The sequence below is a fragment of the Nerophis lumbriciformis genome, linkage group LG12 (genome assembly GCF_033978685.3).
Source record: "Nerophis lumbriciformis linkage group LG12, RoL_Nlum_v2.1, whole genome shotgun sequence".
Lineage (NCBI taxonomy): Eukaryota > Metazoa > Chordata > Actinopteri > Syngnathiformes > Syngnathidae > Nerophis > Nerophis lumbriciformis.
Window position 1 is genome coordinate 5,525,332 of NC_084559.2, and position 15,846 is coordinate 5,541,177.

Sequence of the window (15,846 nt, forward strand, 5' to 3'; positions counted from 1 at the left end):
TCCCGGGGGATCCCAGGCTGGCCGGGAAACAGGCTTCCCAACGTGACCTGAATCTTCCCCGTGGCCTCCGACCGGTCCGATGTGCCCGAAACACCTCCCTAGGGAGGCGTTCAGGTGGCATCCTGACCAGATGCCCGAACCACCTCATCTGGCTCCTCTTGATGTGGAGGAGCAGCGGCTTTAGTTTGAGCTCCTCCCGGATGACAAAGCTTCTCACCCTATCTCTAAGGGAGAGCCTCGCCACCCGGCGGAAGAAAGCTAAATTCGGCCGCTTGTACCCGTGATCTTGTCCTTTCGGTCATAACCCAAAGCTCATGACCATAGGTGAGGATGGGAACGTAGATCGACCGGTAAATTGAGAGCTTTGCCCTCCAGCTCAGTTCCTTCACCACAACGGATAGATACAGCGTCCGCATTACTGAAGACGCCGCACCGATCCGCCTGTCGATCTCACGATCCACTCTTCCCTCACTCGTGAACAAGAATCAGAGGTACTTTAACTCCTCTACTTGGGGCAAGATCTCCTCCCCAAACCGGAGATGGCACTCCACCCTTTTCCGGGCGAGAACCATGGACTCGGAGGTGTTGATTCCCATCTCAGTCGCTTCATACTTGGCTGCGAATCGATCCAGTGAGAGCTTAAGATCTTGGCCAGATGAAACCATCAGGACAACATCATCTGCAAAAAGCAGAGACCTAATCCTGCAGCCACCAAACCAGATAGCCTCAATGCCCTGACTGCGCCTAGAAATTCTGTCCATAAAAAAGTTATTAACAGAATCGGTGACAAAGGGCAGCCTTGGCAGAGTCCAACCCTCACTGGAATTCCCAGTCGCTTCACACTCTGCTGCGAACCGATCCAGTGACAGCTTAAGATCTTGGCCAGATGAAGCCATCAGGACAACATCATCTGCAAAAAGCAGAGACCTAATCCTGCAGCCACCAAACCAGATAGCCTCAATGCCCTGACTGCGCCTAGTAATTCTGTCCATAAAAGTTATGAACAGAATCGGTGACAAAAGGGCAGCCTTTGCGGAGTCCAACCCTCACTGGAAACGGGTCCGACTTACTGCCGGCAATGCGAACCAAGCTCTGACACTGATCATACAGGATTTAATGTCTAATAGCACACGAATGTACAATGGTTTGAAAGCTCACATCAATTGTTGAACCACTTAGCATGTTAAAAACATTTGAATGCAGTTTTCGTTCATTTAGTAACACTAAGTATAAAATACTACCTTTTCATCAGTGCCATCTTTGCAGTCCTGTTCTCCATCGCAGACCCACTCCTGCACCAAGCACTCCTTGCTCTGAGGGCAGCGTTGCTTGGTTATACAGACTGGCGCTTTGATGCATCTTTCTTCGTCTGAACGATCCCAGCAGTCAGGGTGGCCATCACAGTGCATTGAGGCCGTTAAACACTGACCACTGGAGCACCTGAACTCACTTGCACTGCAGTCTTTAAGTTCTACACAGGAAAACATTCAAAAAATAATGATAGTGTACCTTTTGTTTGTTTTAAACGCACACAACATACCACAGTCTGACTCGTCGCTGCCATCCCCACAGTCCGTCTCTCCGTCACAAAGGAAGCTCTTAGGAATGCAGCGGCTCCCACCGTCACACTGATGAGCGCAGCCTTCTACATACTTTGCACACGTTTGTTCATCGGAGCGGTCCTGACACTGAGGCACGCCGTCACACACCTGGTTCTTTTCGATGCACTTTTTACCATGGGCACACTGGAACTGGTCTGGAGAGAAAAATGTTCCAACTTGACCCAAAAATAATGAAGTTTGCATCGCTTTCATCCATTCCAAATGTATTCTACTTAACACTCTTTCGCTTTGATCCACAGTCCATGCAATATCCCTCAGTACATCCATGCATTTTACTACCGCTTGTCCCTTACAGGCTTACTGGAGCCTATCTCAGCTGCATTCGGGCGGAAGGCGGGGTACACCCTGGACAAGTCGCCATCTCATCACAGGGCCAACACAGAGACAACATTCACACACTAGGGCCAATTTAGTGTTGCCAATCAACCTATCCCCAGGTGCATGTCTTTGGAGGTGGGAGGAAGCCGGAGTACCCGGAGAAAACCCACAGGGAGAACATGCAAACTCCACACAGAAAGAGCCCGAGCCCAGGATTGAACTCAGGACCTTCGTATTGTGAGGCACACGCACCAACCCCTGTTCACCGTGCTGCCCTCCCTCCCTCAGTACAGTGATTACCAAAAACCATCAACTCCATCCATCTTCTACCACTTGTCCCTCTCGGGATCCCGGGGGTGGCTAGAGCCTCAAATGACCCAGCATAGGATGCACTTAGTTTCTGAGGAAGCAAAGCTTGCCACAGAAACTGATTGAGTCAGTTTTACAGAGCAGTCAATGAAGTTCTGTGTTCAAACAGTTTATCAATCAGTCCGGTTTGATGATGCTACAGAAAAAGGACAAAAATAAAACAGTACGCACTGTTAAAGATCAGCACATCCCCTCCCACCCACTCTTAAGGACATGCACCCTGCAAAAACAGGTAAGAAGGGAAGCAAATTCCCCTGGACCGAACCCAACTCAGTCAAAACCTTTCCAGCTTCTTGACTGATATGTACAACCAACAGAAATTCCAACAGCGTCTTCCCCCTTGCTGTCATTAAGCTCGCTGGTATAGCGTATAGGACATAGGATAGAGTAAAACAAAGTACCCTAAAGTACAAAAAAGGGACACCAACTACTGGAAACAAATTCCTTGGCGATTGAAGCCGATTCTTAGCTGATCAGCTGTGTTGCGGGAAATTACTTAATTGGCCGAAAATGTGTATATACTGCAAATACATTTGTTCATTTATCTAGGCTGGCGACAGGACACTTATTAAATCTTCTAAATGGCAAAATGGGAGACTAAAATGTGACTCTGTGCAATAAAAACAGGGTGGGACACGGCTTTCGTCGGTTTTAACTTTATAAACCCAAATGACAGATGGAGCATACACAAATCAGTTTCTTCTCCCGTGCAAGTCTTTTGGTTCACCTTAAAATCCTTCACAATTTATCATCGCCCATCAGTCTAGTACAGTGGTTCTTAACCTGGGTTTGATCGAACCCTTGGGGTTCGGTGAGTCGGCCTCAGGGGTTCGGCGGAGCCTCCACCACGGAGGTAGACACATCGGACTTATCGTGTAAATAAAAACTTCTCCCAATCAGCGTATTATGGATACCCCCAAACAATGTTCCCTCTAATTTTCCATCTGATTTGCAGGTTGATTGATTGAAACTTTTACTAGCAGATTGCAAAGGAAGAGAATACATTATATGAAACAGTACAGTACATATTCCGTACAATTGACCACTAAATGGTAACACCCGAATAAGTTTTTCAACTTGTTTAAGTCGGGGTCCATGTCAATCAATTCATGGTAATGTGTGTAATTTGTTGTGAGTTCATGCACTGTGTTGGTTTTGTTCTTTGAACAAAGGTGATATTCATGCACGGTTCATTTTGTGCACCAGTAAAAAAACATTTTTCTTGAATTGAAAAAACAATTTTATTTTTCACTAAAGAAGGGTTCGGTGAAAGCGCATATGAAACTGGTGGGGTTCGGTACCTCCAACAAGGTTAAGAACCACTGGTCTAGTATCACTAATTTTGATTTGTGCAAAGTTACCAGGAGTAGTTAAAGTACAAGACATACTTTTTGCCCTAAAAATGTTCAGTTCCAACCAAGTGTTTCTTTTCAAACATTGATTCACTGTAAAACTGGTAGCAGGGCCTAATTTTATTGTATTTTTTAAAACATTCTTTAAGAGTTTATGAAATTAAAAATGTTACTCTTTGAACTTTGGCGAGTTTTCATGCATGTTAAATTAAAGTTAAAGTACCAATGATTGTCACACACACACTAGGTGTGGCGAAATTATTCTCTGCATTTGACCCATCACCCTTGATCACCCCCTGGGAGGTGAGGGGGGCAGTGAGCAGCAGCGGTGGCCACGCCCGGGAATCATTTTGGTGATTTAACCCCCAATTCCAACCCTTGATGCTGAGTGCCAAGCAGGGAGGTAATTTCATACATTGACATCCTTCAGCAAAAAAACAAGAAGTTGGCAATTCCCCCTTCAAAACTAAATTTTAGTAAAAACAGTCACTTTTGCCTCTTTGACCTGTAATTTGACCACCTTAACATGCTTCAAAACTCAAACTGGACACATCAGGACTGGCAAAAATTGCGATCTAATAAAAAGAAAAACACAACCCCAAAACTCAAAATTGTGCTCTAGCGCCCCCTAGGAAGAAAACACAGACACAACTGCTCCTAGGAGGAAAACTCAGACAAAACTGCCTGTAACTTCCAGTAGGAATGTCCTAGAGCAGGGGTCACCAACGCGGTGCCCGCGGGCACCAGGTAGCCCTTAAGGACCAGATGAGTAGCCCACTGGCCTGTTCTAAAAATAACTCAAATAGCAGCACTTACGAGTGAGCTGCCTCTATTTTTTTTAAATTGTATTCATTTACTAGCAAGCTGGTCTCGCTTTGCTCGACATTTTTAATTCTAAGAGAGACAAAACTCAAATAGAATTTGAAAATCCAAGGAAATATTTTAAAGACTTGGTCTTCACTAACTGACAAAGAAACAGAAAACAGATTTGGTGTCCAGTTCAAAGTGTGACATTTATTTAAAAATTTGAGAGTTGACTTTTGTATTTTACATGTTATTTGTACAAACATGGTGCAAAGTAATTCATGATTTGTTAAAAAATGTTAGTGGCTAGCTAGTTAAAAATGGGATATTGTGATTTCACAAGACTGTCTTAGATGTGATCATTTGAAAATGTTCAATTTGAAAAATATAAAAATAAAGTGTTGCATATTGATATTTATCTGTTTCTATATATATTTATTGAGAGAAATCATTATCAGTGTTTCCACAAAGATAAATATCATTAATTATTAACAGAGTTAAAGGTAAACTGAGCAAATTGGCTATTTCTGGGCAATTTTTTTAAGTGTGTATCAAACTGGTAGCCCTTCGCATTAATCAGTACCCAAGAAGTAGCTCTTGGTTTCAAAAAGGTTGATGACCCCTGTCTTAGAGACATGAAACAAAAACCTCTATGTAGGCCTCACTTAGACCTACATTTCATATATTGACAACCCCCAGCAAAAAACAGGAAGTTTGCAATTCCCCCTTCAAAACAAAAGTTTTGTAAAAACCGGTCACCTTTTTTCAAACATTATCTCCTCTGAGCGAGTTTGTCGTGTCGGCTTCAAACTAGCACAGGAGAGCGATTGAACCCTTCTGATTAAAAGTTGACCAAAGAGTTTTAATTACTGCTCCGGTTTGGATTTTATGTGCCGTCAAAGTCGGTCCCCGTCCATCGCTGCTTGCAGCTTTAATTTTACTTGTTTTGGAAAGTCTTAGCCAAATTTTCTTGTTCTATTGGCAGATAATTTTGCTTAGTTCAAATAAAATATGCCTATTTTTTTTTTCTTCTTGTTTTTGAACACTGACTTTTTGCGGTGTATAAAAGCTCGTTCGTTTTCTCCAAACGTCAGCTATTCTTACGGGGAACCGCCAGGTATAGGAACAGAGAACAAACAATTACCCTGTTCACAGGTGGATGAGCATTCCATCTCATCAGATCCATCTTTGCAGTCATCTTCTCCATCACACACGTGGTTGAAGAGGACGCACCCTGCGTTGTCTTTGCAGGCTTTGGAGCCCAAATTGCACTTAGGTTCAGAACCCACAATCCTAACAGGAGGCGCGGTGGCTAAACCGTTCTCTTCGTCTTCATTCACATTCTGGTCCTCTGTTGAGAAAACATCGATGGGTAAAAGGTTTGGCTTCAAGTGAGCACACTTAAGCTTAACTCACCGCAGTTTTCCTCATCCGTTCCGTCCAAACAGTCCCTTTCACCGTCACATAGCAAGGTCGCGGGTAAGCAGCGGTTTTTGTTGTCGCAGTGGTGAACGCATCCCACGGGTTTTTTGGAACAATGCCACTCATCTGACAGGTCCTGGCACTGAGGTACACCGTCACACTCCTCAACCTTATTTATGCACTTCTTCCCATGGGCACACTGAAATTGATCTGAAAGCGGGCAACATGACATTTTAATAATTGTTAGTTCATTATTCTTCGGTCAATGGTCAACAAAATAAACAAACAGTTGTACATTCATAGATTGAAAATGAAAATGTTGCAGACCGAAAGGGTTTAGGCCAGGGGTCGGCAACCCAAAATGTTGAAAGAGCCTTATTGGACCAAAAATACAAAAACAAATCTGTCTGGAGCCGCAAAAAATTAAAAGCCATATTACCTACAGATAGTGTGTCATGAGATATAAATTGAATTAATATGACTTAAAGGAAACTAAATGAGCTCAAATATAGCTACAAATGAGGCATAATTATGCAATATGTACATATAGCTAGCCTAAATAGCATGTTAGCATCGATTAGCTCGCAGTCATGCAGTGACCAAATATGTCTGATTAGCACTTCACACAAGTCAATAACATCAACAAAACTCACCTTTGTGGATTCATGCACAACGTTAAAAGTTTAGTGGACAACATGAGACAGAAAAAGAAGTGGCATAAAACACGTCCTAGAAAGTCGCAGAAAGATATACATGTAACCAAACTAAGGTGAGTTCAAGGACTGCCAAAATTAGTAGGACAAAACGGCGCTCGCCAAATACTCGAATCAGTGAAGCATGTTTAATATAAACAGTATGCTTTATAACAATTAGGGAGGTTTGTGTCATGTTTGTCCAACAGAAACCATATTAAAACAAAAAATATTTATTTTTTCCCCTCAACTTTTTCCATTTTTCATACATTTTTGAAAAAGCTCCAGAGAGCCACTAGGGCGGCGCTAAAGAGCCGCATGCGGCTCTAGAGCCGCGGGTTGCCGACCCCTGGCTTAGGCTGAAGTTGAACACGTATTGCGGCTAACCCTATAAACAATGTCAAGTACAAGATGAACTTCGGAAATTATGAAATGTCCTTTGTACAACATATTATAAATACCCATTATACACAACATAAACAGTTAAATTATATACACAGTAAAGGCTTGTGAAATATCCTCGTACACATGTTAAACCTTTGCACCAATTATATAATATATACATATAATACTACAATCACAGACCAATTTGTTAGTTTTGTCCACATATGTAATTTACTGGTGCTTGCCAGCAATGTTCCCTCTCATTTTTAATGTTTGTGAGCAAACGCACAAACTCCCACACACACACATATATATATGTATCTCCTGATGATTGAGGGAACCCCTCATGAAACAGGCCTGCAGAGATGAAGTAGTCTTGTGTGACACACACACACACACACACACACACACACACACACACACACACACACACACACACACACACACACACACACACACACACACACACACACACACACACACACACACACACACACACACACACACACACACACACACACACACACACACACACACACACACACACACACACACACACACACACACACACACACACACACACACACACACACACACACACACACACACACACACACACACACACACACACACACACACACACACACACACACACACACACACACACACACACACACACACACACACACACACACACACACACACACACACACACACACACACACACACACACACACACACACACACACACACACACACTGAAACTATGCAAACAAAACTGTGTTTAGATAATTTATACTTCAAACTTGCATAAATAAATATTAAGGAATATAACAACTTGGCTTCTGAGAGCTTCAAAATGTAATGAATAAAATACTAAAGTTGTTGATAAACAAGCAATTTTAATAATTAAATATGGTCATTTTAAATGAATTATGATCATTTAAAATTAATTATTTCAAATATGTTTATTTTAATGTATAATTCTATGGCTGGATGTAATAAGGAGTCAGAAAAAAATACAAATACAAATATAATTAATTTTGATGTTTTTAGCAAAATATAGTAAAAATGTATTCTCTTTTTTTTTTTAATTAATATATTTATTTTTAGGTAAGATAAACATAATACAGTTTATCTCTAGTCTGGATGATTTAGTTCTGTTGTCTGTAATATCTTACTGAGATCATTTAGGACCAAAACACTTAAAACAAGTAAAACACTAACATAACATCTGCTTAGTGAGAAGAATTATCTTAGACAGAAAATAAGCAAATATCACCCTTATTTGAGATATTTAATTTTACTTATAATTCAGTTTTTGCAGTGTATCCAATGAAAAACTAAAAATGCTACATTCAAGAGAGCATTACCGTCATTGCAATGTAGTTCACAATCCTCTTCATCGGATTCATCTCTGCAGTCGGGCTCCCCATCACACACATGGCTGTGGGGCACACACTCCGAGCCATCGCTGCATAACATGAACCCTCTGCTGCACTTTAAGGGATTGCTTTCAGATGAAACTAAACAAAACAAAAAAATGAGCGATTATGCATTAAAGTCAAACAAATCTCCACCGAAATTGACATTCCTGGACTAGGTTGACAAAATACGACTCTTTTTAAATCTCACCTTCTTGCAAGGAGCCTGTGAACTGCAACAACACTGCACAAAGACATAAATATACAGCCATCACAACATTTAAAATAAAACCGGCCAGATTCTTGCGCACACAACACAGAAGTGTTTTATAATGGGTGCAGGTGATTGCAATGCACCCTAATTAAGGACACAGGTGATGGGAGGAGCTAAAATAGTATGACGTCATTATTATTTGTATATGATATTTATTTGTGTTAAAATACACTTCAGTAATTATATATTTAAGTCTTCAGTTAAATATTTTGACTGATACGCATTGTTTTTATTTGCTTTTAATTTATTCGAATAAAATAACTGGTCATTGTTTAATCGTTCTATTCCATTACTCATCCATCTAAACGTCCTTTTATAAATCCATCCTTTTTTCTTTTTTTCTTTTTTTTTTGAAATATTTATTTTGGTATTGAACTGTCTTCGTTTAAGTCTAAATTGGGATTTGTATTTATTTATTTATTTATTTATTTTTTTTAATAAACCTTTATTTATAATATGCAACATTTATATACAAGCAAATAAATAACAATAATAATCAAAACAAGTACAGAAACAGTACAAAACAGCGCCAGGGGGGTTGTAAACTCAATAAAGTAACTAAAATAGAATGCAAAATATATAAATATATAACAAAGTCCCGTAAATAATCATAGTTTTCACAGCTATTTGGTTGTCAGAGGTAGAAAGCGTTTTAAAGTAAAGTTCTAATTATTTTTTTTAAAGGCACAAAAAAGAGGTCAAGTATTGAGAAACTTACATTTATGAATATAAAACTTAGCCAATAGTAGAATGAGGTTGCAAAGGTAAAATTCCTTTTCAATTTTTTTTTCATACAGTGGCTGCAGTGCCCTCTGCTGGTTGTTCAGGGGAGTGTGTAGGTCACATTTATTTGTGCATCTGGTTTGTGGGAGGAATGTCTCATCGACACAAAAGCAAAAAAAGCGATCCACATATGCAAAGTCAATACAAATACATAATCAAGCATATTTATATTCAAATCTCAAAAATATATTTACAAATATATGTTTATTTATGCAAATTCTTGATTTATTTTTAAACCTTTATTTATAATATGCACCATTTAGATACAAGCAAATAAATAATAATAATAATCAAAACAAGTACAGAAACAGTACAAAACAGCGCCAGGGGGGTTGTAAACTCAATAAAATAACTAAAATAGAATGCAAAATATATATATGTAACAAAGTGTAAAGCCATAGCCTCACACAAGTTCCGTAAATAATCATAGTTTTCACCGCTTTTTGTAGAAAGCGTTTTAAAGTAAAGTTCTAATTATTTTTTTTAAAAGCACAAAAAAGAGGTCAAGTATTGAGAAACTTACATTTATGAATATAAAACTTAGCCAATAGTATAATGAAGTTGCAAAGGTCAAATTCATTTTAAATTGTTTTTTCATATAGTGGCTGCAGTGCCCTCTGCTGGTTGTTCAGCGGAGTGTGTAGGTCACATTTATTTGTGCATCTGGTTTGAGGGAGGAATGTCTCATCGACACAAAAGCAAAAAAGTAGGGATGTCCGATAATGGCTTTTTTGCCAATATCCAATATTGTCCAACTCTTAACTACCGATACCGATATCAACCGATACCGATATATACAGTCGTGGAATCAACACATTATTATGCCTAATTTGGACAACCAGGTATGGTGAAGATAGGGTACTTTAAAAATATATATATAATAATAATAAAATAAGATAAATAAATTAAAAACATTTTCTTGAATAAAAAAGAAAGTAAAACAATATAAAAACTGTTACATAGAAACTAGTAATTAAGGAAAATTAGTAAAATTAACTGTTAAAGGTTAGTACTATTAGTGGACCAGCTTATGTGTGCTTACGGACTGTATCCCTTGCAGACTGTATTGATATATATTGATATATAATGTAGGAACCAGAATATTAAAAACAGAAGGAAACAACCCTTTTGTGTGAATGAGTGTGAATGGGGGAGGGAGGTTTTTTGGGTTGGTGCACTAATTGTAAGTGTATCTTGTGTTTTTTATGTTGATTTAATTAAAAAAATTAAAAAATAACCCGATACCGATCATTTCCAATATTACATTTTAAAGCATTTATCGGCAGGCCGATATTATCGGACATCTCTAGTTATCTAATATTGCAACAAATATTAAATTATATTTTCAATTTTTTTTTTTTGTTAAAATCATTATTTTAATGCTTTTCATTTTTATTTTTTATTTTCATCAGGGCTTTCAATGTTAACGCATGTGATTAGTAAACAATTTTTATGGTGTTATAATAAATGGAAAAATATTAATCACAGTGTTTGTTTAGACTGGCATCACACACCAGTGAGATGATATCCAATCCAATCCACTTTATTTATATAGCACATTTAAACAACCGAAAAGTTTACAAAGTGCTGCACAACAATATTAAAAACAATATTCAAATATTATCCTTAGCTCCACCAGTGACTGAATAAAATAAAAATAAATATAAAAACAATATAGAAACAATCAATCAATCAATTAATTGTTTATTTTTATAGCCCTAAATCACAAGTGTCTCAAAGGGCTGCACAAGCCACAACGACATCCTCGGTCCAGATCCCACATAAGGGCAAGGAAAAACTCACAACCCAGTGGGATGTCAATGTGAATGACTATGAGAAACCTTGGAGAGGACCGCAGATGTGGGTGACCCCCACCCCCCTAGGGGAGACCGGATGTAATGGACGTCGAGTGGGTCTAGCATAATATTGTGAAAGTCCAGTCCATAGTGGATCTAACATAATAGTGAGAGTCCAGTCCATAGTGGATCTAACATAATAGTGAGAGTACAGTCCATAGTGGATCTAACATAATAGTGAGAGTCCAGTCCATAGTGGATCTAACATAATAGTGAGAGTCCAGTCCATAGTGGATCTAGCATAATATTGTGGGAGTCCAGTCCATAGTGGATCTAACATAATAGTGTGAGAGTCCAGTCCATAGTGGATCTAACATAATAGTGAGAGTCCAGTCCATAGTGGATCTAACATAATAGTGAGAGTACAGTCCATAGTGGATCTAACATAATAGTGAGAGTCCAGTCCACAGTGGATCTAACATAATAATGAGAGTCCAGTCCATAGTGGATCTATCATAATAATGAGAGTCCAGTCCATAGTGGATCTAACATAATAGTGAGAGTCCAGTCCATAGTGGATCTAACATAATAGTGAGAGTCCAGTCCATAGTGGATCTAACATAATAATCAGAGTCCAGTCCATAGTGGATCTAACATAATAATGAGAGTCCAGTCCATAGTGGATCTAACATAATAGTGAGAATCCAGTCCATAGTGGATGAAACATAATAGTGAGAGTCTAGTCCATAGTGGATCGAACATAATAGTGAGAGTCCAGTCCATAGTGGATCTAACATAATAGTGAAAGTCCAGTCCATAGTGGATCTAACATAATAGTGAGAGTCCAGTCCACAGTGGATCTAACATAATAGTGAGAGTCCAGTCCATAGTGGATCTAACATAATAGTGAGAGTCCAGTCCATAGTGGATCTAACATAATAGTGAGAGTCCAGTCCATAGTGGATCTAACAAAATAATGAGAGTCCAGTCCATAGTGGATCTAACATAATAATGAGAGTCCAGTCCATAGTGGATCTAACATAATAGTGAGAGTCCAGTCCATAGTGGATCCAACATAATAATGAGAGTCCAGTCCATAGTGGATCTAACATAATAGTGAGAGTCCAGTCCATAGTGGATCTAACATAATAGTGAGAGTCCAGTCCATAGTGGATCTAACATAATAATGAGAGTCCAGTCCATAGTGGATCTAACATAATAATGAGAGTCCAGTCCATAGTGGATCTAACATAATAGTGAGAGTCCAGTCCATAGTGGATCTAACATAATAGTGAGAGTCCAGTCCATAGTGGATCTAGCATAATATTGTGGGAGTCCAGTCCATAGTGGATCTAACATAATAGTGTGAGAGTCCAGTCCATAGTGGATCTAACATAATAGTGAGAGTCCAGTCCATAGTGGATCTAACATAATAGTGAGAGTACAGTCCATAGTGGATCTAACATAATAGTGAGAGTCCAGTCCACAGTGGATCTAACATAATAATGAGAGTCCAGTCCATAGTGGATCTAACATAATAATGAGAGTACAGTCCATAGTGGATCTAACATAATAGTGAGAGTCCAGTCCATAGTGGATCTAACATAATAGTGAGAGTCCAGTCCATAGTGGATCTAGCATAATATTGTGGGAGTCCAGTCCATAGTGGATCTAACATAATAGTGTGAGAGTCCAGTCCATAGTGGATCTAACATAATAGTGAGAGTCCAGTCCATAGTGGATCTAACATAATAGTGAGAGTACAGTCCATAGTGGATCTAACATAATAGTGAGAGTCCAGTCCACAGTGGATCTAACATAATAATGAGAGTCCAGTCCATAGTGGATCTATCATAATAATGAGAGTCCAGTCCATAGTGGATCTAACATAATAGTGAGAGTCCAGTCCATAGTGGATCTAACATAATAGTGAGAGTCCAGTCCATAGTGGATCTAACATAATAATCAGAGTCCAGTCCATAGTGGATCTAACATAATAATGAGAGTCCAGTCCATAGTGGATCTAACATAATAGTGAGAATCCAGTCCATAGTGGATGAAACATAATAGTGAGAGTCTAGTCCATAGTGGATCGAACATAATAGTGAGAGTCCAGTCCATAGTGGATCTAACATAATAGTGAAAGTCCAGTCCATAGTGGATCTAACATAATAGTGAGAGTCCAGTCCACAGTGGATCTAACATAATAGTGAGAGTCCAGTCCATAGTGGATCTAACATAATAGTGAGAGTCCAGTCCATAGTGGATCTAACATAATAGTGAGAGTCCAGTCCATAGTGGATCTAACAAAATAATGAGAGTCCAGTCCATAGTGGATCTAACATAATAATGAGAGTCCAGTCCATAGTGGATCTAACATAATAGTGAGAGTCCAGTCCATAGTGGATCCAACATAATAATGAGAGTCCAGTCCATAGTGGATCTAACATAATAGTGAGAGTCCAGTCCATAGTGGATCTAACATAATAGTGAGAGTCCAGTCCATAGTGGATCTAACATAATAATGAGAGTCCAGTCCATAGTGGATCTAACATAATAATGAGAGTCCAGTCCATAGTGGATCTAACATAATAGTGAGAGTCCAGTCCATAGTGGATCTAACATAATAATGAGAGTCCAGTCCATAGTGGATCTAACATAATAGTGAGTGTCCAGTCCATAGTGGATCTAACATAATAATGAGAGTCCAGTCCATAGTGGATCTAACATAATAATGAGAGTCCAGTCCATAGTGGATCTAACATAATAGTGAGGGTCCAGTCCATAGTGGATCTAACATAATAATGAGAGTCCAGTCCATAGTGGATCTAACATAATAATGAGAGTCCAGTCCATAGTGGATCTAACATAATAGTGAGAGTCCAGTCCATAGTGGATCTAACATAATAATGAGAGTCCAGTCCATAGTGGATCTGACATAATAGTGAGAGTCCAGTCCACAGTGGATCTAACATAATAGTGAGAGTCCAGTCCATAGTGGATCTAACATAATAGTGAGAGTCCAGTCCATAGTGGCTCTAACATAATAGTGTGAGTCCAGTCCATAGTGGATCTAACATAATAGTGAGAGTCCAGTCCATAGTGGATCTAACATAATAGTGAGAGTCCAGTCCATAGTGGATCTAACATAATAATGAGAGTCCAGTCCATAGCGGATCTAACATAATAATGAGAGTCCAGTCTATAGTGGATCTAACATAATAATGAGAGTCCAGTCTATAGTGGACATAACATAATAATGAGAGTCCAGTCCATAGTGGATCTAACATAATAATGAGAGTCCAGTCCATAGTGGATCTAACATAATAGTGAGAGTCCAGTCTATAGTGGATCTAACATAATAATGAGAGTCCAGTCTATAGTGGATCTAACATAATAGTGTGAGTCCAGTCCATAGTGGATCTAACATAATAGTGAGAGTCCAGTCCATAGTGGATCTAACATAATAGTGAGAGTCCAGTCCATAGTGGATCTAACATAATAATGAGAGTCCAGTCCATAGTGGATCTAACATAATATTGTGGGAGTCCAGTCCATAGTGGATCTAGCATAATATTGTGGGAGTCCAGTCCATAGTGGATCTAGCATAATATTGTGGGAGTCCAGTCCATAGTGGATCTAACATAATAGTTTGAGAGTACAGTCCATAGTGGATCTAACATAATAGTGAGAGTCCAGTCCATAGTGGATCTAACATAATAGTGAGAGTCCAGTCCATAGTGGATCTAACATAATAGTGAGAGTCCAGTCCATAGTGGATCTAACATAATAATGAGAGTCCAGTCCATAGTGGATCTAACATAATAGTGTGAGAGTCCAGTCCATAGTGGATCTAACATAATAATGAGAGTCCAGTCCATAGTGGATCTAACATAATAGTGAGAGTCCAGTCCATAGTGGATCTAACATAATAGTGAGAGTCCAGTCCATAGTGGATCTAACATAATAGTGAGAGTCCAGTCCATAGTGGATCTAACATAATAGTGAGAGTCCAGTCCATAGTGGATCTAACATAATAGTGAAAGTACAGTCCATAGTGGATCTAACATAATAGTGAGAGTCCAGTCCATAGTGGATCTAACATAATAGTGAGAGTCCAGTCCATAGTGGATCTAACATAATAGTGAGAGTCCAGTCCATAGTGGATCTAACATAATAATCAGAGTCCAGTCCATAGTGGATCTAACATAATAATGAGAGTCCAGTCCATAGTGGATCTAACATAATAGTGAGAGTCCAGTCCATAGTGGATCTAACATAATAGTGAGAATCCAGTCCATAGTGGATCTAACATAATAGTGAGAGTCCAGTCCATAGTGGATCTAACATAATAGTGAGAGTCCAGTCCATAGTGGATCTAACATAATAATGAGAGTCCAGTCCATAGTGGATCAAACATAATAGTGAGAGTCCAGTCCATAGTGGATCAAACATAATTGTGAGAGTCCAGTCCATAGTGGATCTAACATAATAGTGAGAGTCCAGTCCATAGTGGATCTAACATAATAGTGAGAGTCCAGTCCATAGTGGATCTAACAAAATAGTGAGAGTCCAGTCCATAGTGGATCTAACATAATAGTGAGAG

The 15,846-nt window shown here is 39.1% G+C and overlaps 1 protein-coding gene across 1 annotated transcript in view; it reads right to left on the reverse strand.

Annotated features, from left to right (window-relative positions):
- Positions 1-8,731, reverse strand: part of LOC133623039 (low-density lipoprotein receptor-related protein 1B) — a 29,699-nt gene extending 20,968 nt beyond the window's left edge. Inside the window, exons 1-6 of the mRNA XM_061985955.1 lie at positions 8,599-8,731; positions 8,337-8,489; positions 5,882-6,097; positions 5,610-5,816; positions 1,541-1,756; positions 1,242-1,471 (exon numbers count right to left, since the gene is read on the reverse strand). Coding sequence (XP_061841939.1) covers positions 1,242-1,471; positions 1,541-1,756; positions 5,610-5,816; positions 5,882-6,097; positions 8,337-8,489; positions 8,599-8,659 — 1,083 coding nt within the window. The 5' untranslated portion in view covers positions 8,660-8,731. The remainder of the gene's footprint in view (positions 1-1,241; positions 1,472-1,540; positions 1,757-5,609; positions 5,817-5,881; positions 6,098-8,336; positions 8,490-8,598) is intronic.
- Positions 8,732-15,846: the final 7,115 nt, after the last annotated feature.